This window comes from Bufo bufo, chromosome 5, assembly GCF_905171765.1.
Source record: "Bufo bufo chromosome 5, aBufBuf1.1, whole genome shotgun sequence".
Lineage (NCBI taxonomy): Eukaryota > Metazoa > Chordata > Amphibia > Anura > Bufonidae > Bufo > Bufo bufo.
Genome location: NC_053393.1, coordinates 550,589,229 through 550,616,117, shown reverse-complemented (window position 1 = coordinate 550,616,117; position 26,889 = coordinate 550,589,229). Strand labels below are relative to the sequence as shown.

At 50.7% G+C, this 26,889-nt stretch overlaps 2 protein-coding genes across 5 annotated transcripts in view; one reads left to right on the top strand and one right to left on the bottom strand.

Annotated features, from left to right (window-relative positions):
- Positions 1–10,225: 10,225 nt before the first annotated feature.
- Positions 10,226–22,868, bottom strand: KLHL18 (kelch like family member 18). Of its 4 annotated transcripts, none has more exons than XM_040431481.1 (10): positions 22,710–22,868; positions 18,011–18,141; positions 17,651–17,896; positions 16,638–16,836; positions 16,206–16,366; positions 15,996–16,132; positions 15,046–15,283; positions 14,251–14,355; positions 13,083–13,194; positions 10,226–12,715 (listed from the first exon to the last, which is right to left on the bottom strand). In XM_040431481.1, exons 1-10 carry the CDS (start codon positions 22,833–22,835, stop codon positions 12,329–12,331), a joined length of 1,842 nt encoding a protein of 613 aa, XP_040287415.1. In that variant the 5' UTR covers positions 22,836–22,868; the 3' UTR covers positions 10,226–12,328. The 4 variants fall into 4 exon arrangements, with proteins under 4 accessions (XP_040287415.1, XP_040287416.1, XP_040287417.1 ...); XM_040431482.1 differs by having other exon boundaries at positions 15,046–15,268; XM_040431483.1 differs by having other exon boundaries at positions 17,651–17,791.
- A 294-nt stretch (positions 22,869–23,162) lies between these two features.
- KIF9 (kinesin family member 9) overlaps positions 23,163–26,889 on the top strand; it is a 49,997-nt gene continuing 46,270 nt past the window's right edge. The window contains exon 1 of the mRNA XM_040431480.1: positions 23,163–23,183. The gene's annotated coding sequence lies outside the window, so the exon portion shown is untranslated. The remainder of the gene's footprint in view (positions 23,184–26,889) is intronic.

Sequence of the window (26,889 nt, the reverse complement as noted above, 5' to 3'; positions counted from 1 at the left end):
TACATAACAAACAAGTGTGAAACAACTGAAAATATGTCATATTCTAGGTTCTTCAAAGTAGCCACCTTTTGCTTTGATTACTGCTTTGCACACTCTTGGCATTCTCTTGATGAGCTTCAAGAGGTAGTCCCCTGAAATGGTTTTCACTTCACAGGTGTGCCCTGTCAGGTTTAATAAGTGGGATTTCTTGCCTTATAAATGGGGTTGGGACCATCAGTGGCGTTGAGGAGAAGTCAGGTGGATACACAGCTGATAGTCCTACTGAATAGACTGTTAGAATTGGTATTATGGCAAGAAAAAGCAGCTAAGTAAAGAAAAACGAGCGGCCATCATTACTTTAAGAAATGAAGGTCAGTCAGTCAGCCGAAAAATTGGGAAAACTTTGAAAGTAAGGGCTATTTGACCATGAAGGAGAGTGATGGGGTGCTGCGCCAGATGACCTGGCCTCCACAGTCACCGGACCTGAACCCAATCGAGATGGTTTGGGGTGAGCTGGACCGCAGAGTAAAGGCAAAAGGGCCAACAAGTGCTAAGCATCTCTGGGAACTCCTTCAAGACTGTTGGAAGACCATTTCAGGGGACTACCTCTTGAAGCTCATCAAGAGAATGCCAAGAGTGTGCAAAGCAGTAATCAAAGCAAAAGGTGGCTACTTTGAAGAACCTAGAATATGACATATTTTCAGTTGTTTCCCACTTGTTTGTTATGTATATAATTCCACATGTGTTAATTTATAGTTTTGATGCCTTCATAGTCATGAAACTAAAGAAAACTCTTTGAATGAGAAGGTATGTCCAAACTTTTGGTCTGTACATATATAATTATATACAGGAGATGCCCAGGTTATACCAGCTGTACATATATAATTATATACAGGAGATGCCCAGGTTATACCAGCATGCTCCATATCACTATATACAAGAAGATGTATAACTTATACCAGCTGTACATATATAGTTATATACAGGAGATACCCAGGTTATACCAGCTGTACATATATTTTTTTTTTATATAATCCTTTATTATTTTCTGGAACAAATATACAAATTCTCATATCAACCAGTTAAAATTTACAAATATACTTTATACAAGTTAATACACTTGTTCCTTTTAACTCACCCCATCCCTTTTGCTTCCCTGCCGCGGGGTCCGTCCGCATTTTAATATCTACCTTAACTTCTGGGTACATATATGATTATATAGAGGAGATCCCCAGGTTATACCAGCACGGTCCATATCACTATATAAGAGATGTATATTATATTCCGTTAGGTCCCCATCTCTTTAGGATAATAACGGACATCTTGTTTCGTTCTCACAGGTTGTCAGGACGTGTTCTGGATTCTTCACCAACCAGGAACCAATAAAGTACAATATTACTTGCAACAATGTAACACAGGAGGTGCGCTGTTATTTTCTCGCTTTGTATCATTTCTTCTTGTTGTTGTCTTTGAGTTCTGGTCTTTCTATCAAAACAACCTAGAGAAAAATGGAGGCATTTCTCTGATCCAGAGCTGCAAATCTCCTGCACGTTCAGCCACCACTAGGGGGCGCTCAGGAGCCTGCTGAGGACAGATTTATTGCTGATCTGGTTGTACAAACAGTATGTGGTGTGCGCCCCCTAGTGGTGGCTGCAAGCAGACAGTTTATCATGTTTCTCTGTCCATGGAGAGGGTTTGGATCTTTGTATCAGAAAAACAAACCTCCAAACACCAGAAAGATGTATTAAGATATTGATCGGCACAGGATTTGGGGTCTGAACACGAGAGGTCAGTAAGGCCGGGAGAGTGGGTCTCCCCCACGTTGTCTGCACATCGTCTCCAGGTGACTTTGCAGCAGAGGTGAATGGTCTAGACCAGCGATGTCAAACTCATGGTCCTCCAGCTGTTCCAACACTACAACTCCCATCATGCCTGGACATCCTACAGCTATCAGAGCATGCTGGGAGTGGTAGTTTTGCAACAGCTGGAGGGCCATGAGTTTGACATCCGTGGTCTAGACTTCTCATGGGCACATAGATGACGTCTCGCGGGTCGGCTTCCGTATCAGCCCAGGAGGCTGCAGTTTAGATTACAATGACAGAAAAGCCCGGTATACACCCTATTGGAGAATTCTGGGTAATGATGGGGGTCCTCAGTTCAAGACCCTCATCTCTTGAGCAGATCAGGTATACAGAACGTCTCATCTCTGGAGGAAGTCTGTCCTGCATTACACAGACGACCCACTGATGGATGGACACTGCGTAATGCTTCACATCACCTGTGGCGGCGCTGCAGGGAAGCTGAGCACCTAGTACCAGGTCTCACCATGGATCACAGCTGATCACTGCAGGTCCAGTAGATGGACAGCTTATTGTCATATGACTTTTCTAACAAGTAGAGATTGTCTAAAGTGGAGAGCCCCTTTAAGAAGGCTGGTGGTCTGTGGGGGAAAGAATCTGCGTCCAAGGTCTGGGAATCCACTGGAGACTGACTCTTCGTCTTTCTGTTTTAGAGGACAGGTGAGGAGGAGACTGTGGAGGTGTCACCGATCCCAACCAGCAAGACCAGTGAAGCAGAGGAGGACTCCGGCTACAACCAGGACGAGGAGGAGGACTGGGATCTCTCCCGCTGTCTCGGCTGCATATTCGGAATATTAAATAAACCTATGGTACAATAACCCTCATCGTCCAGCGGTATGGGTCACATGGACGGACTCCCTTCTGGTTATTTCTCTCCCTCCAGTCCCCCCTTTCTCTAGGTTTTGGTAGGTCCACCCGGGCGACCACCAGTCGTCAGAGGAGCGCTCTGCCGTAGAGCAGCCTGCCTCTCCTTACAGCACAGACTTGGTTCAGGTCTTTGCACTAATGTAGACGATTGGCCAAGAAATCCAGATTCTTATCTTTCAGCCTCCAACTGATCATGGAAATAAAATCAGTCCCATCGCATCCTTGGCCTCGAGCGGCCCCGAAATTTATTCAGGTGAATACAGCGCGATGGAAAAGAGCGGCGAGGTATCCGGGCGTCCTGCTTCTCAGTCCTCTGCTGTGCGTCAGTGAGGACCTAGTACTACACCCCTCACCATTCTCCGGTTATCACACATTATACCGCCATATAGGATCTGTGAAGGAGCGCTGCAGCAGCTAGGACCTAGTACTACACCCCTCACCATTCTCCTGTTATCACACATTATACCGCCATATAGGATCTGGGAAGGAGCGCTGCAGCAGCTAGGACCTAGTACTACACCCCTCACCATTCTCCGGTTATCACACATTGTACCGCCATATAGGATATGGGAAGGAGCGCTGCAGCAGCTAGGACCTAGTACTACACCCCTCACCATTCTCCTGTTATCACACATTGTACCGCCATATAGGATCTGTGAAGGAGCGCTGCAGCAGCTAGGACCTAGTACTACACCCCTCACCATTCTCCTGTTATCACACATTGTACCGCCATATAGGATCTGGGAAGGAGCGCTGCAGCAGCTAGGACCTAGTACTACACCCCTCACCATTCTCCGGTTATCACACATTGTACCGCCATATAGGATCTGTGAAGGAGCGCTGCAGCAGCTAGGACCTAGTACTACACCCCTCACCATTCTCCGGTTATCACACATTGTACCGTCATATAGGATCTGTGAAGGAGCGCTGCAGCAGCTAGGACCTAGTACTACACCCCTCACCATTCTCCTGTTATCACACATTATACCGCCATATAGGATCTGTGAAGGAGCGCTGCAGCAGCTAGGACCTAGTACTACACCCCTCACCAGTCTCCGGTTATCACACATTGTACCGCCATATAGGATCTGGGAAGGAGCGCTGCAGCAGCTAGGACCTAGTACTACACCCCTCACCATTCTCCTGTTATCACACATTATACCGCCATATAGGATCTGGGAAGGAGCGCTGCAGCAGCTAGGACCTAGTACTACACCCCTCACCATTCTCCTGTTATTACACATTGTACCGCCATATAGGATCTGGGAAGGAGCGCTGCAGCAGCTAGGACCTAGTACTACACCCCTCACCATTCTCCGGTTATCACACATTATACCGCCATATAGGATCTGGGAAGGAGCGCTGCAGCAGCTAGGACCTAGTACTACACCCCTCACCATTCTCCGGTTATCACACATTATACCGCCATATAGGATCTGTGAAGGAGCGCTGCAGCAGCTAGGACCTAGTACTACACCCCTCACCATTCTCCTGTTATCACACATTGTACCGCCATATAGGATCTGTGAAGGAGCGCTGCAGCAGCTAGGACCTAGTACTACACCCCTCACCATTCTCCGGTTATCACACATTATACCGCCATATAGGATCTGTGAAGGAGCGCTGCAGCAGCTAGGACCTAGTACTACACCCCTCACCAGTCTCCTGTTATCACACATTATACCGCCATATAGGATCTGGGAAGGAGCGCTGCAGCAGCTAGGACCTAGTACTACACCCCTCACCATTCTCCTGTTATCACACATTATACCGCCATATAGTATCTGTGAAGGAGCGCTGCAGCAGCTAGGACCTAGTACTACACCCCTCACCAGTCTCCTGTTATCACACATTATACCGCCATATAGGATCTGTGAAGGAGCGCTGCAGCAGCTAGGACCTAGTACTACACCCCTCACCATTCTCCGGTTATCACACATTATACCGCCATATAGTATCTGTGAAGGAGCGCTGCAGCAGCTAGGACCTAGTACTACACCTCTCACCATTCTCCTGTTATCACATATTGTACTGCCATATAGGATCTGCAGAGGAGCGCTGCAGCAGCTAGGACCTAGTACTACACCCCTCACCATTCTCCGGTTATCACACATTATACCGCCATATAGGATCTGGGAAGGAGAGCTGCAGCAGCTAGGACCTAGTACTACACCGCTCACCATTCTCCGGTTATCACATATTGTACCGCCATATAGGATCTGTGAAGGAGCGCTGCAGCAGCTAGGACCTAGTACTACACCCCTCACCATTCTCCTGTTATCACACATTGTACCGCCATATAGGATATGGGAAGGAGCGCTGCAGCAGCTAGGACCTAGTACTACACCCCTCACCATTCTCCGGTTATCACACATTGTACCGCCATATAGGATCTGGAGAGGAGCGCTGCTGCAGCTAGGACCTAGTACTACACCGCTCACCATTCTCCTGTTATCACACCCTGTACCGCCATATAGGATCTGTGAAGGAGCGCTGCAGCAGCTAGGACCTAGTACTACACCCCTCACCATTCACACATGGGTGCGGACAGCACACGGCCGGGTATTAGATGAATGGGTCACATCTGATCCACGATATAGAAAGAAACGATAGCCATGTGCATGAGAAATTATTGGCGGCATCATTTAAAGGGACAGTATCAGAGAAAATGTTTCAGTACCCGGCCTTGGCCACTTCCCAGGACACAGCATTTCTCAGAAATCATCTGCTCCTATAGACCTGGGGTCAGAAGCCTTCAGGACTCCAGCTGCTGTGAAACTACAACTCCCAGAAGTGAAAGGAGGATTCTGGGAGTTGTAGTCGGAGAACAGCTGGAGGTTGCCGATTCTTGCCCTAGATTGTAGCAGTTCTCCTCCTGGTGACAACCAGCAATGACTGGCATCATGCCTACCCAGAGGTTGTCACCTAGCACTCCACACATGCTGCTTTGCTCCTCCTCTTCCTGCGTGTCAGTCTTCACTGTGGCTCTAGTATTATCTTCAGGAATGGGCATGAACACCGCTAGTGTCTGTTGCAGTCAGGGAGGCATCCTGGGGGGCGCCGTAATAACAATACACAAAGTCTCATTTGTAGGGACCTCATTTATTAGGCGGATATAAATACAGGGCGAGCATCGCCCCAGACACAAAACAATTCACAACCTTCAAGATGACTCCCTGGAGGTGAAGTCACACCAGTCACCTCCAGAGCTGCACTCACAATCCTGCTGGAAACCTACAGTGTTGTGATCTCTCCGCTCTGATTGAATGCAGCTCTGGAGGTGACTGGAGCACAAGACAGTAAAACAGTAAGATCAGTACAGAAAACATTCACACACTACTCTACATTACATGAAGGTTTTGTCACTTTGGCGCCATTTATCGGCATTCGCACGCCCACTGATTTCCGCATTGTCTTCCTGGTCTTTAAAGGGTTATCAGATGGTGGGGGATGTGCTGCGGTATTATATGGACCACAGAGCGGTCTGTGGCTGAAAGAAGCCCACCTCACTGATGAGAAACAGGGGGAGTCGCCGCGGAACGATATGCATTAGGTTTAGGGGCGGAGCTGTGACAACCTCCCAATTTCAGAGCCAAAACCAGGAGCAGTTCTAGCACAGAAGAGGTGCAAATACTTGTGCAAAATACACCTTCCCTGTTAATCCTTCACCATTTTCATGATCTCTGATTGCTGTCAGTGAAAGACCAAATTCTTCCTCACGCTCGGGGTCCTAACGCTTTTCACAGCTGACGAGTTTGTTACAATGTATGAGTGAAGGTGAAGGCTATCGGCCTGGAAAGGATTGTGTTCAGCTCTACGGGGGATACAGTCCAGTGACAGCAGAGGGTTTGTTACAGTTGTATCTAGTCTAGACCACGCTCTGTAAGCGAACAGATCGGCGCTGGTTTTCTACAATGTAGAGCATTGTCTACACTGGACACTTCACATTGTTTTGGACTTTGTTGCAATTTCACAAAATGTTCTCAAAATCCTCCGACAAAGTCTCCAGGGAGAGAGCCGGTCATTGTGTCCCTATAGAAGCCCCCGATCCCTCGGCTATAAGGACGCGCCCTACAGATCTAGCCTTGTAAGCAGTGATCAGGAGGACTCCGGAATGGGTAAGAGTTCTTCTCCGGTACTGGGTGGGAGACATTCTGTCATCAATGAAGCCCCCCTACCCTGGAGCTATAAAGACCCTCCCTACAGTTCTAGTGTTAAAATAGCAATCAGTAGGACTCTGGGAATGGAGAAGAGCTCTTCTTCTGTACAGACCGCGACACATTTTGTCATTATGCGTGCAGACGCTCGCTACAGTTCTAGTATTATAAAGTAATCATCATTAGGACTGACGGGAGGACTCTGGGACTGTGTACGAGGTCTTCTCTGCCACTGGGGTGAAGATATTTTGCCATTAGTGAAGGCTTCCTGATCCAAAGCCATGAACACACTTCCTCCAGTTCTGCTATTATACAAGTATCAATCAGTAGGACTCTGGGAATGGAGACGAGCTCTTCTCCAGTGCAGTAGGTCAGACATTCGGCTACTACAGAAACCCTACTATCCCCGAGGTGTAAGGACGCTCCTTATAGTTCTGGTCTTGTAAGCAATGATCAGTAGGACTGCGTCAATGGATAAGAGCTCTTCTCCGGTAAAAGGATATGTAATTTAAGATTACGCTTAGCGGTAATCACTTTTCCATGACAGCGCCCTTGAGAGACCGTCTCCACCCAGGGGTCTGCCCCTATACCACCAGTTAATTAGCCGTTCCTTAAAGTCTAAATCTAATCTGTAGTGTCGAAAAAAAAGGACATGGAGACTTCCAGGTAGCAGCCCTACAAATTTGTTCTAGAGACGCATTAGTCCTCTCTGCCCAAGAGGTAGAAATGGATCTGGTTGAGGGAGCACCAAATCCCAAAGGATATTCCCCCCGCTGAGGAATAGGCTAAAGGTGATAGCCCCCACTATCCATCTAGCTAGCGTTCTAGAGGAAACTTTATAACCTCTGTTTCTTCCTCCAAATTGTACAAAAAGTCTAGAGGATCTTCTCCATTGACCAGTGACTTTCGAGTGTTCAGACAGGCATCTTAGCTTCTAGACGATGGAGCCTCCTTTCTTTCTCCTTCTTGGGGGACTGACACAAGGATGGAAGAACAATCTCTTGGGTTCTATGGAACAGGGAGACCAATTTTAGGTAGAAAAGAAGAAGGATCTGGTTTAATGAGCGCTCTATCCTCCAAGGAGGTTAGTATAAAGGAGGAGAGGCTGAAAAGGCAGAAATCGCCCCTGGCAGAAGTAATCGCCACCAGAAACGCGGTTTTAAAAGACAAATCCTGTAGTGCAGGCATCCTCAAACTGCGGCCCTCCACCTGTTGTAAAACTACAACTCCCACCATGCCTTGCTGTAGGCTGATAGCTGTAGGGGCATGCTGGGAGTTGTAGTTTTGCAACAGCTGGAGGGCCGCAGTTTGAGGATGCCTGCTGTAGTGGTTCGAAAGGAGGCTCCATCATTCTAGACAAAACTGGATTAGGATCCCATGGGGGAATTGAGGGTCTGATCACAGGTTTAATCCTACTAATTGCTCTAAAGAATCTTCTACTCCATGGATGATTGGCAATAAGGAAATAAAAAAAGAACTAAGGGCAGAAACTTAGGTTCTTATCGAGACCCTTTTGTAAAAAATCTAATATTTTAGACATAGGAGGAGAATTCAAGGGATCTACCGGGTTTTTAGAGAATGGTCTTCCATATTCTGAGGTAAATGGTAGAGGTTACTTTTTTCCTACATGATAATAGGGTAGATACAACTTCCTTAGATAGACCTCTGCGTTCTAGGATTTCCCTTTCAAATACCAGGCTGTTAGATGAAGGTTTCTAACTTCCGGATGGAAGACAGGACAACAGATCCCGTTTGTCCGGAAGAATCCAGGGTTCTGTTAGGGAAAGCTTTCTCAACCAGGTGAGCCATGTTCTCCTTGGCCAGAAGAGAGCCTGGTCTGTTCCTGCCTCAGCTTCTGTAACACTCTCGGAAGAAGAAGCCTTAGGGGGGGGAGGCGTACAGAGGCCGATTCAGCCACGGGAGGGAGGAGAAGTCTATTCCTGTCGTAGAACCTTCCGGTTTTAGGGAAAAGAATAGGTTGCATTTTTTGTTTTCCCTGGTTGCAAAGAGGTCTACTCGAGAATGGCCCCAGAGGTCTACTCGAGGATGGCCCCAGAGCTGAATTATCTGGCTGAAGACTTCTTGGTTTAAACACCATTCTCCCTGATCTAGAAGGTTTCTGCTGAGATAGTCCGCCACCTTGTTTTCTGTTCCCTTTAAGTGCACTGCTTTGATAAAAGGAACATAAGGAATAATTAGGGAAAAATGTCTGCGGGTAAGGACCTAAGATTTTTTTGATCTGGCCCCTCCTTGACGGTTAAGGTAGGATACCACCGTGGCGTTGTCCGAGAAGATCTTTATTCCCTTTCCTTGTATTATGGGCAGGAATTCTCTTAAAGCAAATAGAACTGCTCTGAGCTCATGTTCTGGGGGTCCTGACTCCATCGAGCTCTGTACCCCCTGTCAAACCCCCCCCCACCCCCACCCGGTCAGACTGGCGTCTGTGGTGATGGTTACCTGCTCCTGTAGATTCCAAGAGAGGCCCTGAGACAGATTTGAAGGATCCAACCACCAGGTTAAGGATTGTATCACCTGAGGGGTGAGAGGAAGCGGTACGTCCAATGGGGGTAGTGATCCCTGCCACCCTTTTAGAATCTGCCATTGAAGGGTTCTGGAGAGAAACTGGGCCCAATTGCCTGCGGGTAACGTGGAGGTCACTCTGCCCAATACTGCCACAACCCTGTCTGATGGTTCGATCTTTTGAGGTCACCAGGGACCGGACGTCTTCTCTTAAATCGGGATATCTTGTGCGGAGGAAGGATACAACGTAGGTTTACCGAGGCCAGAGTCAGTCCTAGAAATACACAACTTTGGGAAGGGGTCAGTTTTGACTTCCCCCAGTTTATCTGCCATCTTCGTTTTGTCAAAATTGTTGTCTAATAAGTCTTGGAGATGAGAGGTTAAAAGGTTTTCCGATTCTGCCGCCACTAGAAGATCGTCCAAATAAGGAATAACCAAGATGTCTCTTTCCCTTATGTGAGGCCATAACCTCTGCCACCAACTTTGTAAAGAGTCTGGGGGCCCGAGATATTCCAAACGGAAGGGCTCTGTATTGTAGATGATGGACTTGGCCTTCCATGGAAACTGACCCTCAGATATTTTTGGAAATCTGCATGAATTGGGATGTGCCAAAAGGCATCTTTTATATCTATGGTGGCCATGACACAGTCTTTGAATAGAAGTTTTATTACAGACTGTACAGATCCCATTCAGAATTTTTTGTATTTTAGGAATTGATTTAAAGGGGTTGTCCGGGTTCAGAGCTACCCTTATGGTCACCCAGGCAGCCCCCCCTGAGGCTAGCATCAGAGCATCTCCTGCTCCGCTAAGTCGCGCAGGGCACGGGCTCTCTTGTTTTCAATAACACACTGCCTGAACATCCACGTGCGTTCCAAATACTGGATGTTGCGCTGCGCAACTTCCAGTTCGTGAGCAGATCACACAGAACAAAAAAACTCTCCCTCCGCAAGTTGCCCAGGCAGGTGGCGGTTATGCTGGGACTGCCCAGGAACGCCGGCCCGATGATGCATCCAGACTTTGCAGGCGCCGCACCAGGTAACCCCCATCATGAGTGTCTCAGAGGCTCCCGCAGCCCAAATCTAGCTCTCCACAGGACAGGAACTGGTGGTCTAGGGGCCCATGCTCCTCCTTAAGAGCTCTCCACCAAAGTTCCCGTTTCCTGTCCTGGATGGAGGCGGTCTCCCAAGGGTGCCGTCATGGGCGTAAGGGAAATATACCGTCTTCCTATAACTACACAGTCCCCCACTATTGTTACAGAACGAGGAGTTCTGATCAGCAGGACTGACAGGAGGCCATGAGAAGGAAAGTAGGGACACTCGGACCAAAGCTACACGAAAAACTGGAAAGCGAGCAGCGACACCGCTACAGCCGTGACCCTGCCAATAAGCAGAACCGGTAACGATCAGGCTCTGCAGGGAGCGGGACTGGTGGATCTAGGCAGCCCCATGATTTAGATGGGATGTTCTGTAAGAAGCTGCCGCTGAGAAGGTATGGAGCACTGGGTTCCCTGCCAAGGAAAGGGTCCAAGCAGCAGCCGCCTGGTCATCGGGACACCCATCAAAAGTCGTCGTCCAACCCAAGACTAAACATAAAGTAACACGTGGACAACAGGCGCCAGGAGAACTACCCAGAATTCCTCCTTATGTATAATAAATCTATGACAGCGCCCTCCAGAGTCTGCATCTCGCTGTGGAAGGGGGGCTTCCCAAAATCACAGGGTATCACATACATACAGCCGCTCCCACCTTGTTATGGGACACTGTAACCCCACCACAGACAGGCAGGGTCTTCCTGCAGCCCACGGTGTGTGGGGGGCTGCTCATCAAATCCTCCAGGTTAACCCTTTATATGCACCTTACGTTTCCACCACAAATTGAAAATGCAGGCCGACTCCTGCACACTGAGATCTGGTCACGTAGATCGCCCCCTGCTGGCGGAATTAGGAAGAAAGCCAGATATTCTCCCTGCAGCAAAACTTAAAGGTCCATGTTGTCCCCAGCACATTTAATGCAGCCTCTCAGACTATAACACCCATCATTGCACTGTGTCCCTATGAAAACATGTGACACACAAGGGACAGTTCTAGATTGTCTACATGGAACGGGGGTGGGGGGCGGCAGCACCCCCCCATCCCATAGGTTACGTTGCTGCTAATTCTCAGGCGGCAGGACTTTACCGCTCTCCATCGCCTCCTACTGGTACAATGTGGAAAATAAAAACATATAGCAACCAGAAAAGGTTCTGAACACAGCTCTGGAATGACTAGAGGACAGAAGCAAACTCAAGATACATTTTTGAAAAAAATTGTGCAAAATTTTTGCTAACTGTATGAATATTTTTCAGAGGACATGCTAAAAGTTTCTGCTCAAATGCATCAGTAGTGGCTCCTCTCTAACTGTACGGACGGTCAAAGCTCTGGCATCATCTATACGACAGACCGGTCTTAATAGGTGGAATTACATCTAGGAGGGTTACAAGCAAAATGGCAGCAGACAGAAGGAATATGAATGAGTGGAGCTAGAGGGTTCCTTCATCGTTCCAGGTAACGCTATGGCACTATAATCACAATTAGGTAACGAGGATTAAGAAAGTGACTTTTTACATAACTGCAAGCTCCCGGACAGTCAGACTACGGCGCACGACGCGGCGCACAACACACGGATCACTTTGGTGCAGAAGCTATAAGCAACAAGTTCACACATCTTTATAAAATCCTTCATGAAACCTTGTAAGTTTGGGGTTGTGGTTGACCCCATGGCGGTCCCTCTTGTGGCTGAGAGTCAATACATACATTCTTCTAGACAACACAGGCATATATCACAATGGAGGAGCCACGAGCACCAGGGTACCTCATACTTCAAGGTCCTCACGTTCACATTAATAAAAAACAGACGCCAAGCCCGTTTCCCATAAGAGGAAGTTGTTCCTGTGGAGGCCGGCGTACCGCTATATGGTCAGAAGCGGTATGCAGCCCACTCCCACGCCCCCTTCATGACAAACCATCGGGGCCATAAACGTCCAACGGTTGGTCTCGGGATCATACATTTCTACAGAGTTCAGGTTAGACTGGCCATCATAGCCGCCCACCGCATACAGGCGGCCGCAGTTGGCTACTAAAGAGACACGACTGCGCCGAGTGTTCATGGGAGTGATGAGGTACCATTGGTCCGCCATGGCGTTGTAAACCTCTGCGACGCTCAAGAAGGCCGACCCGTCGTAACCACCGCAGATGAACAGCTTGTTGCCCAGTGAAGCTGCACCGTGCCGGCAGCGTTTGTTCAACATGCTTGCCACAGGGTACCACGTGGACGTGTGGTGGTTGTAATACTCCATCTGTGGATGTAACAGAGCAAGATTATAGGCAGTACATGGGGGGGGGGGCATAAACCAGGCAGGACACACTGGCGCTCTCTCTGGGGGGAGCAGAACTCGTAGGTGCTCTCTCTTTTTGAAGGGGAGGGGGATGCAGGAGTCACCAGCTCTCTCTCCGAGGGTGCTGGGGGAAGGGGGGGGGATGAGAAGAGAATAGGACTCCCCTCCCCCACAGCTGCACCTCTATCCGTCACAAACCTGACAGCGTGCCCATCATGAGAACTACTTCTATCTGCATTAACGAGCCGGTGGTCCGGTAATGCGGCTGCAGTGACAAGGGGCAGCAGAGGGCAACCCACCGCTGGAGACTGAGATGACCAGAACTTACTGTGTTGAAGATCTGTAACCCGTCATGTCCTCCCGACACATAAATCCGGCCTTCAAATACCGTTACTCCCGCTGCACTGCGATTGGAGCTCATCGGGGTCACCACGGTCCACCTTAAAAAGAGAAGCTGCATATAGTGATCGCGCACAGTCCGTTCCGCCAGGGACAACGCGACACCCGCCAGACATACAGACTGCCGCCCACTGTGACCAGACGCGCATCCTGCTAAGAAAAGGATTGTTTTTTTTAAAAGTGCTTTATAAGGGTTTTCTGGTTTTAGGTAATCCCTCTGCCTAGATCTCTGCTTTCTGTCAATGAATAGGTCCATTCTTACTCATACCCAGAGGCTGAAAACCTGTCCTATTACTGCTCACAGCTGAGGGTTTGTATCCTAGACCATCTTCTGTGATCCAAACAACTTAGACTCGGATACAGGTTACCTGCACTGATACATTGTAACAAACTATCAGACAGTGGGAGACTTCTGCTGTGAAATGTTTTACACTGGTGAGGGTCGGACCGCTGGGACCCCTACTGATGGTAAACATGGGGGGGGATCAGTGTTCCCTCATCTGAATGGAGCGGTGTTCGAGCACGACCTCTGCTGGAGTTCTACACTCCGTCTCCAGCAGTCCCATGCAAATGAACGCAGCAGCAGGGCGCATGCTCGACACACACACAACCCATGCAACGCAGACGTCATGCAGACATTATCCGTATTTTTTGTGGATCTGCGTTCTGCTGCTTTGTGCATGAGCCTAAGGGTGCATTCACACAACAGTTGGAGCTTTGCGATCTGCAAAAAACGGATACTGGCTGCGTGCACTCCGTGGAACAGAACGGCCGGCCCCTAATAGAACAGTCCTATTCTTGTCGGTAACACGGACAATAATAGGACATGTTCTATTTGGTTGAGGAACGGCGATACGGAACGCACAGTTATTTTCCGTGTTTTGCGGCCCCTTTGAAGTGAATGATTCCACATATGAACCACAAAAAAAATATTATAAAAAATTTTAACCGTATGTGTGCATGAGCCCTTCAGCTGGGTTTATAATATTAATCTAAGTAGGAATGAAGGCGACGTTACGTCCGAGGACCCCGTGTGCCCGGTGTGGCGTCCCCAGCTGCAGAGATCCCCTATTAACCCCCCGACTCCCGTGTCTTACTTGTCTGTTTCCGGCGAGTATGTCTCCACAGAGTTCAGTGAGCAGTTGCCGTCGTATCCTCCGCAGACGTAGATCTGTCCGTCCAGCACCACCGTGCCCATCGCGCTAGGAGCAGAAAACGGAAACGTCAGTAACGACGAGATAACAGTGTGTGACGGGTGCAAATCCGGGGGTGCGGGGGGTTAACCCCTAGATGCAATCCACTGACTGTAGCCCATGTGCCAAGTGTTACAGGAGAGCATCAGACCAGCGATGTGCTCCAGCCATAATCACCAGTCAGGAGCATGGGAAAGCTGGGTGACGACCCATGGGGTGGGCCCGGTCTCTACAGAGGGCCTCACCTCTCCGGCAGTGACAGGTGGCTTCACAGCAGGGGGAGCGTCTCACTGTGCGCTCCTGCATGTAACTCCGATCACCACAATCAGAAGTCGTCGCGGTGTGGTCAACAGGGTCAGGGGGTTACAGGTGGCACAATGGAGGACTGGGGGCCCCTGGGCAGCCCCCCCTGGGGTCCTGGAGCAGCCACCAGGCTTTCCGTGCCCTAAGCCTGCTGTGAGGGTGCAGTAAGGTCCCATGCTTGTCCTAGGATTATCAGTCAGGGTGCAGGTCTTTGGTGCGCCATCTACAGGCCAGTGGAGGAGACCCCCCCCTTCACCCCCAAAAGGTCTTCACCATCATCTTCTGGGCCTCAAATGAGCTGCAGACGGCAGGTAATTATTACAGGTATAGCAGTCTGATGGTCCGGCACTAGGGCCCAGAGGCATGCTGGACCAGCCGATTGCTCGGCGGACTCACCTCCGCTTGCTGTTCATACTCCCCACTTTGGTCCAGGTGTCTGTCTCGGGGTTGTAGACTTCCACAGTGCTCAGCCGCGATTGGCCGTCATATCCACCAATGGCGTACAGGAGCCCATTCACCACAGCCACGCCCACCCTGCTCCGAGCCGTTGTCATTGGCTGGCACTTCTCCCAGCGGTTGGCGATCGGGTCAAAGACTTCAACCACGTTCAGAGAATCACCTGCGTAGAAATGCGCTACTCGTCTTACATATGGAACACGTCTTACATAGGACTGCAGGTGACATCTACTACATTATCTGTACTCAGAGATATCACTGTGTTATTACATAGGACTGCAGGTGACATCTACTACATTATCTGTACTCAGAGAGATATCACTATGTTATCTGTGGTGTTACATAGGACTGCAGGAGACATCTACTACATTATCTGTACTCAGAGAGATATCACTGTGTTATCTGTGGTGTTACATAGGACTGCAGGAGACATCTACTACATTATCTGTACTCAGAGAGATATCACTGTGTTATCTGTGGTGTTACATAGGACTGCAGGTGACATCTACTACATCATCTGTACTCGGAGAGCTATCACTGTGTTATTACATAGGACTGCAGGTGACATCTACTACATTATCTGTACTCAGAGAGATATCACTGTGTTATCTGTGGTGTTACATAGGACTGCAGGTGACATCTACTACATTATCTGTACTCAGAGAGTTATCACTGTGTTATTACATAGGACTGCAGGCATCAGAGGATTGTGCCCCCCATCCCCCCTCCAGAGAGATATAAACCTCGAGGACCTGGTTTTCTGACGCCTTGTGTCCTGACTGTGGCTTATGCTTCCAACAGCACAGAGTATTTCAGGACATTCTTTTGTTATAGGCAGGTAACTAATATATTCTTGAGATAATCAGCGGATATTTCAGATTGCAAGGTACCTGCCGAGTTCAGCCCCCCCACAGCATAAATGAGGCCAGCGATGGAGGTGCAGCATCGGGGGCGGGTCTTGAACGCCAGGAGGTGTGGCCTACGTTCCGGCATCAGGTGGTAATCCTTCGCTTCGTCCACAAGGTCCCTGAAATGCAGAGAGATGACACATACATGGGGACACAGGAGAGGAGGACACGTCCACTGCAGCACCCCCTTACCGGCATTTATGGCAGCAGCGCACCAGGTCGTCCTGCTGCACCCGGTCCGTCAGGAACTGCGGGCGGCACAGGGGCAGCCGGATCTTCGTCAGGAGCTCAGGGAGGAAGACCTCGCGCTGCTCCCGGTCATAGCGCACCCAGGCCAGGGCGGCCTCAAACACCTGCGGGGGGATACAGACCGAGGTCACATAGTGGAAGGGTCCCAGCAGCACAGAGGATTTCAGGAGAGCAGCGCGCTGATCTTAAGGGAGGTCACAGGATGAGATTAACATAATGGAAGGAGCAGGGTCCCAGCAGCACAGAGTATGTCAGGAGGTGTGTGATGATCTAGCTGGGAGGCAGTGTCATGACATGAGTATGTTATGGGAACAGGTTAAGGGGGGGGGGGGGGGGGTTAGGACAAAATAAGGGAGTTTTTTCCTGGCCACGTACCTGCTCCTCCGCCTTCACATTCAGCTCATCTCTGGAGACCAGCTCCAGGACCTCATCGAAGGCCAAGGCCAGGAATTCTTCAGACATGGAGACCTCCACAAAATGTTCATGGATGAAGCGGTTAGCGGCATCATACAGCACGGCGCACATCATGGTCTCTGCAAACTGCCGCACCCCCAGGCAATTCTTGGGGTGTAACCTTAGAGGAGAGAGGACACCCCAGTATTACAGTTTAGGGGTCTCCATGGAGCTGGTTGTGGGCATGTCAGGTCACCACAGTCATCGAGATGCATTCCCACCAATCTAACCCTAATAAGAAACCCCCTCTACCCTTGGGGTTGGTGCGGCTGTATCACGGACCTCAGGCTCAGGACAATCCCCATCGTCGTGTCTATCAGGGACACAAACATCATCCCTGTCTTCACCTCCAGGCGGTACCCCGGGGTATCTAAGCTCTCCATGGGCAACTTTGCATAGAGGGTGCAGATCACGAGAGGAGCCACAAAACACAAGGTGCTTAAAGGGGTATTCCAGTTATCGAAAATTAGCCCCTATCCACAGAATAGGGGATAACTATCAGATCAGTGGGGGTCCCAACGCTGGGACCCCGTATCCTGTGGAGCCCCTCTGAAATGTATGGAGAAGCTGGTGGGAAAAGTGCGCAGCCGCTTCATTCATGTCTATGGGAGCACCGGCTATCTCCAGCGCCCCCCCCCCCCCCCCCCCGATACAAGTGAATGGAGTGGCAGAGCGTATTTACGACCGGCTGCTCCCTCCACAGGGTACGGGCCTCCGTTTTTGTGATTGAAGGGGGTGGTGGGACCGCCCTAGATCTGATAGTTACCCCCTATCCTATATTTTCTATAACAGGAATATCCCTTTAAATCCTTATCGCAGGGCAGAGACATGGAAATTATTCACTGAAATATAATTGCCTACTGAATTTTTAAATTACGAGTGTGGGTGCAGCTTTGGATGTGACTGGAGAACGTGGCTTTCACACCTCCACTTACCGTTCCTTCAGGAAGGAGCAGCAGGCGTCCTTGATGTTCTGCAGCTGCAGGAAGCTGGCGCCCATCAGGAGGGACTGCACGTTCTGCTGGTCGATGGCCAGGTGCCCGTTATAGGCAAAGTTAATCAGTGCCTCCAGCGCGCTGCGGGAGGAAGAGGGGGCACTTACTTCTACATGGGGGAGCTGCAGTCCTAGGCCAAAGTCCTGAGGCTGCACCACTGAGACAGGAGTGGTGCTGCGATGGAGACTGTGCGCGGTGTCTCAGTAGTGCAGCCTCAGGCTTTGGGACCGATTCTTGCTCCGTGTCTGTTACTTCTCCTTCTTAGAGCTGAGGGTTTGTCACATTGTACGTAGCACTCACCTGGGGTCCATTCCCTGCATGACAATCTCGTCCTGCTTGCACTCCATCATGTCGTTGGTGAACATGGCGTGAAAGTAGGGGATGGACGCCGCCAACACGATGCGGTGGGCGCTGAATTTATGTTCCCCGACCTGAGGGAAAAAACATCAATATATATATATATATAAATCTCTATGACCCATCAAGTGTTCTACTGCAGTCACTTCCAGAGCTGCGATCACAATTCTTCATGATTCATACCTTAAGTCTTGCATAACGTGACAGTGATGGGAGGTGTAGTGTCGAACCGCGCACACACAGCTCAGCTATACTCCACAAACTGCAGGCTCAGTCTGCACTTTAGAATGCGCTTTTTATTGGTAGTATTGCATTGTTATACTCCAGTCACAACCACAGCAGCATCTACACCACAAGTAATCCAGGAGCAGCCCCGGCAGCATGGCGTTCCTGGCTTACCTTATTGTTTTAGTACCATATATGCCAAGACAATGCAAGAGCAGAACTGTGACTGCAGCTTTGGATGTGACTGTAGTATTGGACAATTTAACAGCAGAATAATGACTGCAGCTCTGGATGTAACTTAGAGATGTGAACCCGAAGACTTCTCAGCAGTAAATCACTAGCACTGAAGTCATTTGCAGCTTCGTTAAAACCAGTGACTTGGAAGGAGATGATGGGAGTTAGTAGCAGTGTCTGTGTGAACTGATCTGACTGCCCTCAGAGGGTTAATACAGAGCAGAGCATAAAGGGCAACGTCAGCGGCGTGCCACCATCATGCCAGGAACCGTCACCCTCCACCCGGTGCCCATCAGGCAGAATTAACACTAATCTGATTAGTGCAAAGAGACAAACTCGCCAAACAGACAGACGGAGCGAGCGGGAGTCCGCTAATCCAGAGCCGAAACAGGACAGACAAAGCGAGCAGGAGTCCAATAATCCAGAGCCGAAACAGGACAGACGGAGCGAGCAGGAGTCCGCTAATCCAGAGCCGAAACAGGACAGACGGAGCGAGCGGGAGTCCGCTAATCCAGAGCCGAAACAGGACAGACGGAGCGAGCAGGAGCCCGCTAATCCAGAGCCGAAACAGGACAGACGGAGCGAGCAGGAGCCCGCTAATCCAGAGCCGAAACAGGACAGACGGAGCGAGCAGGAGTCCGCTAATCCAGAGCCGAAACAGGACAGACGGAGCGAGCAGGAGTCCGCTAATCCAGAGCCGAAACAGGACAGACGGAGCGAGCAGGGGTCCGCTAATCCAGAGCCGAAACAGGACAGACGGAGCGAGCAGGAGTCCGCTAATCCAGAGCTGAAACAGGATAGACGGAGCGAGCAGGAGTCCGCTAATCCAGAGCTGAAACAGGATAGACGGAGCGAGCAGGAGTCCGCTAATCCAGAGCCGAAACAGGACAGACGGAGCAAGCAGGGGTCCGCTAATCCAGAGCCGAAACAGGACAGACGGAGCGAGCAGGAGTCCGCTAATCCAGAGCCGAAACAGGACAGACGGAGCGAGCAGGAGTCAGATAATCCTCTTCCATCTACAGTAATCCCAGGTCCAGACCCCTGCACCTGTATGACATATAATAGTCTCCACTGATGGGACCGGGCAGGGTCGACATCAGGATAACTTTCTGGATTAGCAAATGTCTGATTAAAGGAATTTCACATCCTCTCTCGCCCCGTTTCTGCCGACTCCCCCGATTGCAGAGCGATCGGGTATTACCCTGTTAATCTGGGGTAGCACTCAATCACCGCATGTGGGGTCACCTGGGATTTGGTGTCCACTAGACCGTGACCTCAACCTCGCCACCAGCTGAGGGGTCAGAGGAACAGCGGAGGCCAGGGGGACATTATATAGGGCGGCACAGACGCAGGAGGAGCAGGATTAGTTGCAGATCTTAGGTTAAGAGGCTCACAGGAGAAGATAAACCTCCGGCTCATTAATCAACACCGCAGGACGTCACCTCACTGTACACCATGACGAGATGCTCTGCGAGGCAGAAGTATCTGCATCAGTTCACATAGACCACGTTTCCTCCAGTGCCAGTCATCACTGCAGTCCTGGCATTCTATGCACAAAGTCCAGGATGACCAGTTCATTAGTCTCCACCCAGATAGTGGAAGCAGAGAATTGTTAGTGGATGAACTGTCACAAAACCTCAGCTGTGAGCTGGACTGAGCTGACAGCAAGCAGAGATACATGAATAGGAACAGAGACAGAGTTCAGAAAAAATACCCAGTAACCATACCAGACAACCAATATACAGCCAAGATACTCCAGAGCTGCACTCACTATTCTGCTGGTGCAGTCACTGTATACATACATTACTTATCCTGTATTATACTCCGGAGCTGCGCTCCCTATTCTGCTGGTGCAGTCACTGTGTACATACCTTACTTATCCTGTACTGATCCTGAGTTACATCCTGTATTATACTCCAGAGCTGCACTCTATTCTGCTGGTGGAGTCACTGTGTACATACATTACTTATCCTGTACTGATCCCGAGTTACATCCTGTATTATACTCCAGAGCTGCACTCACTATTCTGCTGGTGCAGTCACTGTGTACATACATTACTTATCCTGTACTGATCCTGAGTTACATCCTGTATTATACTCCAGAGCTGCACTCACTATTCTGCTGGTGCAGTCACTGTATACATACATTACTTATCCTGTACTGATCCTGAGCTACATCCTGTATTATACTCCAGAGCTGCACTCACTATTCTGCTGGTGCAGTCACAGTGTACATACATTACTTATCCTGTACTGATCCTGAGTTACATCCTGTATTATACTCCAGAGCTGCACTCACTATTCTGCTGGTGCAGTCACTGTATACATACATTACTTATCCTGTATTATACTCCGGAGCTGCGCTCCCTATTCTGCTGGTGCAGTCACTGTGTACATACATTACTTATCCTGCATCAGAAGTCGATTCACATAATACTTGGTTTCAATACTGTAGGGAGCGAGTTAGCATTAGAATGTATTGGCTCCTATGAGCCGAAGTCATTACTCTGCGAGACGTCTCATAATAACTTCATAAATCAATTTTTACTGTCAAAAAACATTTCGGTTCCACCTGAGCCAATACAGGTACAGGAGGGGTGCGGCATTGGGGGGGGGTACAGGAGGGGTGCGGCATTGGGGGGGGGTACAGGAGGGGTGCGGCATGGGGGGGGGTACAGGAGGGGTGCGGCATGGGGGGGGGGGGACAGGTACAGGAGGGGTGCGGCATGGGGGGGGGGGGGGACAGGTACAGGAGGGGTGCGGCACTGGGGGGGGACAGGTACAGGAGGGGTGCGGCACTGGGGGTGGACAGGTACAGGAGGGGTGCGGCACTGGGGGGGACAGGTACAGGAGGGGTGCGGCATGGGGGGGGGGACAGGTACAGGAGGGGTGCGGCATGGGGGGGGGGGGGGACAGGTACAGGAGGGGTGCGGCATGGGGGGGGGGGACGACAGGTACAGGAGGGGTGCGGCATGGGGGGGGGGGGGGGACAGGTACAGGAGGGGTGCGGCACTGGGGGGGACAGGTACAGGAGGGGTGCGGCACTGGGGGGGACAGGTACAGGAGGGGTGCGGCACTGGGGGGGACAGGTACAGGAGGGGTGCGGCACTGGGGGGGACAGGTACAGGAGGGGTGCGGCACTGGGGGGGACAGGTACAGGAGGGGTGCGGCACTGGGGGTGGACAGGTACAGGAGGGGTGCGGCACTGGGGGTGGACAGGTACAGGAGGGGTGCGGCACTGGGGGTGGACAGGTACAGGAGGGGTGCGGCACTGGGGGTGGACAGGTACAGGAGGGGTGCGGCACTGGGGGGGACAGGTACAGGAGGGGTGCGGCATGGGGGGGGGGGGGGACAGGTACAGGAGGGGTGCGGCATGGGGGGGGGGACAGGTACAGGAGGGGTGCGGCACTGGGGGTGGACAGGTACAGGAGGGGTGCGGCACTGGGGGTGGACAGGTACAGGAGGGGTGCGGCACTGGGGGGGGACAGGTACAGGAGGGGTGCGGCACTGGGGGGGGACAGGTACAGGAGGGGTGCGGCACTGGGGGGGGGACAGGTACAGGAGGGGTGCGGCACTGGGGGGGGGACAGGTACAGGAGGGGTGCGGCACTGGGGGTGGACAGGTACAGGAGGGGTGCGGCACTGGGGGGGGGGGGGACAGGTACAGGAGGGGTGCGGCACTGGGGGGGGGGGACAGGTACAGGAGGGGTGCGGCACTGGGGGGGGGACAGGTACAGGAGGGGTGCGGCACTGGGGGGGGGGACAGGTACAGGAGGGGTGCGGCACGGGGGGGGGGACAGGTACAGGAGGGGTGCGGCATTGGGGGCGGATAGGTACAGGAGGGGTGCGGCATTGGGGGGGGGGGACAGGTACAGGAGGGGCGAGGCATTGGGGGGGGGGGACAGGTACAGGAGGGGCGCGGCATGGGGGGGGGGGGGGACAGGTACAGGAGGGGTGCGGCATGGGGGGGGGGGGGACAGGTACAGGAGGGGCGCGGCATTGGGGGGGGGGACAGGTACAGGAGGGGCGAGGCATTGGGGGGGGACAGGTACAGGAGGGGTGCGGCATTGGGGGGGGGGGGGACAGGTACAGGAGGGGTGCGGCATTGAGGTGGGGGGGGGGTCATGTACACAGGAGGGGTCTGGTACAGGAGACTTCCAGTAGTTGGGGGAGGGGGGGGTGTACCTTCAGGGTGACGTCACACAGCTTCCCCTGCCGCCGGATCTCCTCCATCACCCCGTAGCCCCGGTTCGGGAGGTCGCCCACCGTGACATGGATCAGGTCTTCCAGGTCCTCTAACTCGTCCACCATCTTGTGACCCGGCGGGAAACGATCTGACACCGCTCACCCTGTGACCCTACTTGGCTCCGCCCGCATGCAATGTTCCCGCCCCTTAGGCTGAACCGCTGACGTCACTTCCGATGACAGAGAATCGATAGTATCCGTTATCATGTCCGGTACCGGCTACTGAGGGGATTTATGTGGAAGGAATGAAGGGAGGGAGGAGGAAACTAAGACCTGGGGCCCAGAGAAGGGAAACAGCGGGAGGCGGGCCGGTCACGTGACCAGTGGGAAGTCAGGGCTCTGCTCACTTCCGGTTCCTTGACTGTTACCATGGAGACCGAGAGTTTACACTGGGAGGTACACGGACTGCAGCGCGAGGTGAGAGCAGCCGATGATGGGAGTCGTAGTTTCCTGTAAATCGGAAATACACCTTAAAGGGGTTGTGGTACTTCAGCAAATAACATTTATCATGTAGATGCAGTTACTACCAGGCACTTCCTAATGTATTGGGATTCTCCAGATTGCTTCCTTTGCTGGCTGGATTTATTTTCCCATCATCGTTTCCATGGTTACGACCACCCTATTTTTCCTGTATATTTATACACTTTAATAGCCTTTTTTTTTTAGCGCATATTAGAAATTTCCAAAATCTAAATTACTTCAAATAATGAAATAATATACAAGGCGCCTCTAATGTGCAGACAGGACCCAGAGGAGCACGATGCAAATCTATCCCTCAGGTCAAAAAGGGGGCACTTGGGAGGTGGTCGCGCTGGCACAGTATAGAAAAGAGCACCCGCCCATGTGATTCCCCCCCACGGCCCCGGGCACCAAAGTGACTGGCACCTTTTCCTCTAGTGTACTAACACGACCACCGCTGATGGATTGCAGGGTGGTCGTAACCATGGAAACCAGCAGTGTATAATGTGATGGGAAGATCCAGCCAGCAAAGGAAGCAATATGGAGAATCACAATACATTAGGAAGTGCCTGGTATTAAAGGGTTTCTACCACCAGATTTGGAGATTTTTCGCTGACTGACAGCAGCGATCTGCTGTACCTAACCGTGCTCTTGTATCACCAGTGTCTGCACTACCTAACAGTGCTCTTGTATCACCAGTGTCTGCTGTACCTAACAGTGCTCTTGTATCACCAGTGTCTGCACTACCTAACAGTGCTCTTGTATCACCAGTGTCTGCTGTACCTAACACTGCTCTTGTATCACTAGTGTCTGCCCTACCTAACAGTGCTCTTGTATCACCAGTGTCTGCACTACCTAACCGTGCTCTTGTATCACTAGTGTCTGCACTACCTAACCGTGCTCTTGTATCACCAGTGTCTGCACTACCTAACAGTGCTCTTGTATCACCAGTGTCTGCACTACCTAACAGTGCTCTTGTATCACCAGTGTCTGCACTACCTAACAGTGCTCTTGTATCACCAGTGTCTGCACTACCTAACAGTGCTCTTGTATCACCAGTGTCTGCTGTACCTAACAGTGCTCTTGTATCACCAGTGTCTGCACTACCTAACAGTGCTCTTGTATCACCAGTGTCTGCACTACCTAACAGTGCTCTTGTATCACCAGTGTCTGCTGTACCTAACAGTGCTCTTGTATCACCAGTGTCTGCACTACCTAACAGTGCTCTTGTATCACCAGTGTCTGCTGTACCTAACACTGCTCTTGTATCACCAGTGTCTGCACTACCTAACCGTGCTCTTGTATCACCAGTGTCTGCACTACCTAACCGTGCTCTTGTATCACTAGTGTCTGCACTACCTAACAGTGCTCTTGTATCACCAGTGTCTGCACTACCTAACAGTGCTCTTGTATCACCAGTGTCTGCACTACCTAACAGTGCTCTTGTATCACCAGTGTCTGCACTACCTAACAGTGCTCTTGTATCACCAGTGTCTGCACTACCTAACAGTGCTCTTGTATCACTAGTGTCTGCACTACCTAACCGTGCTCTTGTATCACCAGTGTCTGCACTACCTAACAGTGCTCTTGTATCACCAGTGTCTGCACTACCTAACAGTGCTCTTGTATCACCAGTGTCTGCACTACCTAACAGTGCTCTTGTATCACCAGTGTCTGCACTACCTAACAGTGCTCTTGTATCACCAGTGTCTGCACTACCTAACAGTGCTCTTGTATCACCAGTGTCTGCTGTACCTAACAGTGCTCTTGTATCACCAGTGTCTGCACTACCTAACAGTGCTCTTGTATCACCAGTGTCTGCACTACCTAACAGTGCTCTTGTATCACCAGTGTCTGCTGTACCTAACAGTGCTCTTGTATCACCAGTGTCTGCACTACCTAACAGTGCTCTTGTATCACCAGTGTCTGCTGTACCTAACACTGCTCTTGTATCACCAGTGTCTGCACTACCTAACCGTGCTCTTGTATCACCAGTGTCTGCACTACCTAACCGTGCTCTTGTATCACTAGTGTCTGCACTACCTAACAGTGCTCTTGTATCACCAGTGTCTGCACTACCTAACAGTGCTCTTGTATCACCAGTGTCTGCACTACCTAACAGTGCTCTTGTATCACCAGTGTCTGCACTACCTAACAGTGCTCTTGTATCACCAGTGTCTGCACTACCTAACAGTGCTCTTGTATCACCAGTGTCTGCACTACCTAACAGTGCTCTTGTATCACTAGTGTCTGCACTACCTAACCGTGCTCTTGTATCACCAGTGTCTGCACTACCTAACAGTGCTCTTGTATCACCAGTGTCTGCACTACCTAACAGTGCTCTTGTATCACCAGTGTCTGCACTACCTAACAGTGCTCTTGTATCACCAGTGTCTGCACTACCTAACAGTGCTCTTGTATCACCAGTGTCTGCACTACCTAACAGTGCTCTTGTATCACCAGTGTCTGCTGTACCTAACAGTGCTCTTGTATCACCAGTGTCTGCACTACCTAACCGTGCTCTTGTATCACCAGTGTCTGCACTACCTAACAGTGCTCTTGTATCACCAGTGTCTGCACTACCTAACAGTGCTCTTGTATCACTAGTGTCTGCTGTACCTAACACTGCTCTTGTATCACTAGTGTCTGCACTACCTAACACTGCTCTTGTATCACCAGTGTCTGCACTACCTAACAGTGCTCTTGTATCACTAGTGTCTGCCCTACCTAACAGTGCTCTTGTATCACCAGTGTCTGCACTACCTAACACTGCTCTTGTATCACCAGTGTCTGCACTACCTAACAGTGCTCTTGTATCACTAGTGTCTGCCCTACCTAACAGTGCTCTTGTATCACCAGTGTCTGCACTACCTAACCGTGCTCTTGTATCACCAGTGTCTGCACTACCTAACAGTGCTCTTGTATCACCAGTGTCTGCACTACCTAACCGTGCTCTTGTATCACCAGTGTCTGCACTACCTAACCGTGCTCTTGTATCACTAGTGTCTGCACTACCTAACAGTGCTCTTGTATCGCCAGTGTCTGCACTACCTAACCGTGCTCTTGTATCACCAGTGTCTGCACTACCTAACAGTGCTCTTGTATCACCAGTGTCTGCACTACCTAACCGTGCTCTTGTATCACCAGTGTCTGCACTACCTAACCGTGCTCTTGTATCACCAGTGTCTGCACTACCTAACCGTGCTCTTGTATCGCCAGTGTCTGCACTACCTAACACTGCTCTTGTATCACTAGTGTCTGCCCTACCTAACAGTGCTCTTGTATCACCAGTGTCTGCACTACCTAACCGTGCTCTTGTATCACCAGTGTCTGCACTACCTAACACTGCTCTTGTATCACTAGTGTCTGCCCTACCTAACAGTGCTCTTGTATCACCAGTGTCTGCACTACCTAACACTGCTCTTGTATCACCAGTGTCTGCACTACCTAACACTGCTCTTGTATCACCAGTGTCTGCACTACCTAACACTGCTCTTGTATCACCAGTGTCTGCACTACCTAACCGTGCTCTTGTATCACTAGTGTCTGCACTACCTAACAGTGCTCTTGTATCACCAGTGTCTGCACTACCTAACCGTGCTCTTGTATCACCAGTGTCTGCACTACCTAACCGTGCTCTTGTATCACCAGTGTCTGCACT

Bases quoted from the DNA above. Each gene is read 5' to 3' on its own strand.
- KLHL18 (XM_040431481.1), bottom strand. From the start codon at position 22,835: ATGGTGGACGAGTTAGAGGACCTGGAAGACCTGATCCATGTCACGGTG. The intron at 14,356-15,045 runs GTGAGTCCGCCG...TTCTGCTCCTAG, and splicing joins AGTATGAACAGCAAGCGGAG to CGCGATGGGCACGGTGGTGC. The intron at 12,716-13,082 runs GTAAGTTCTGGT...TTACATCCACAG, and splicing joins GGTTACAGATCTTCAACACA to ATGGAGTATTACAACCACCA.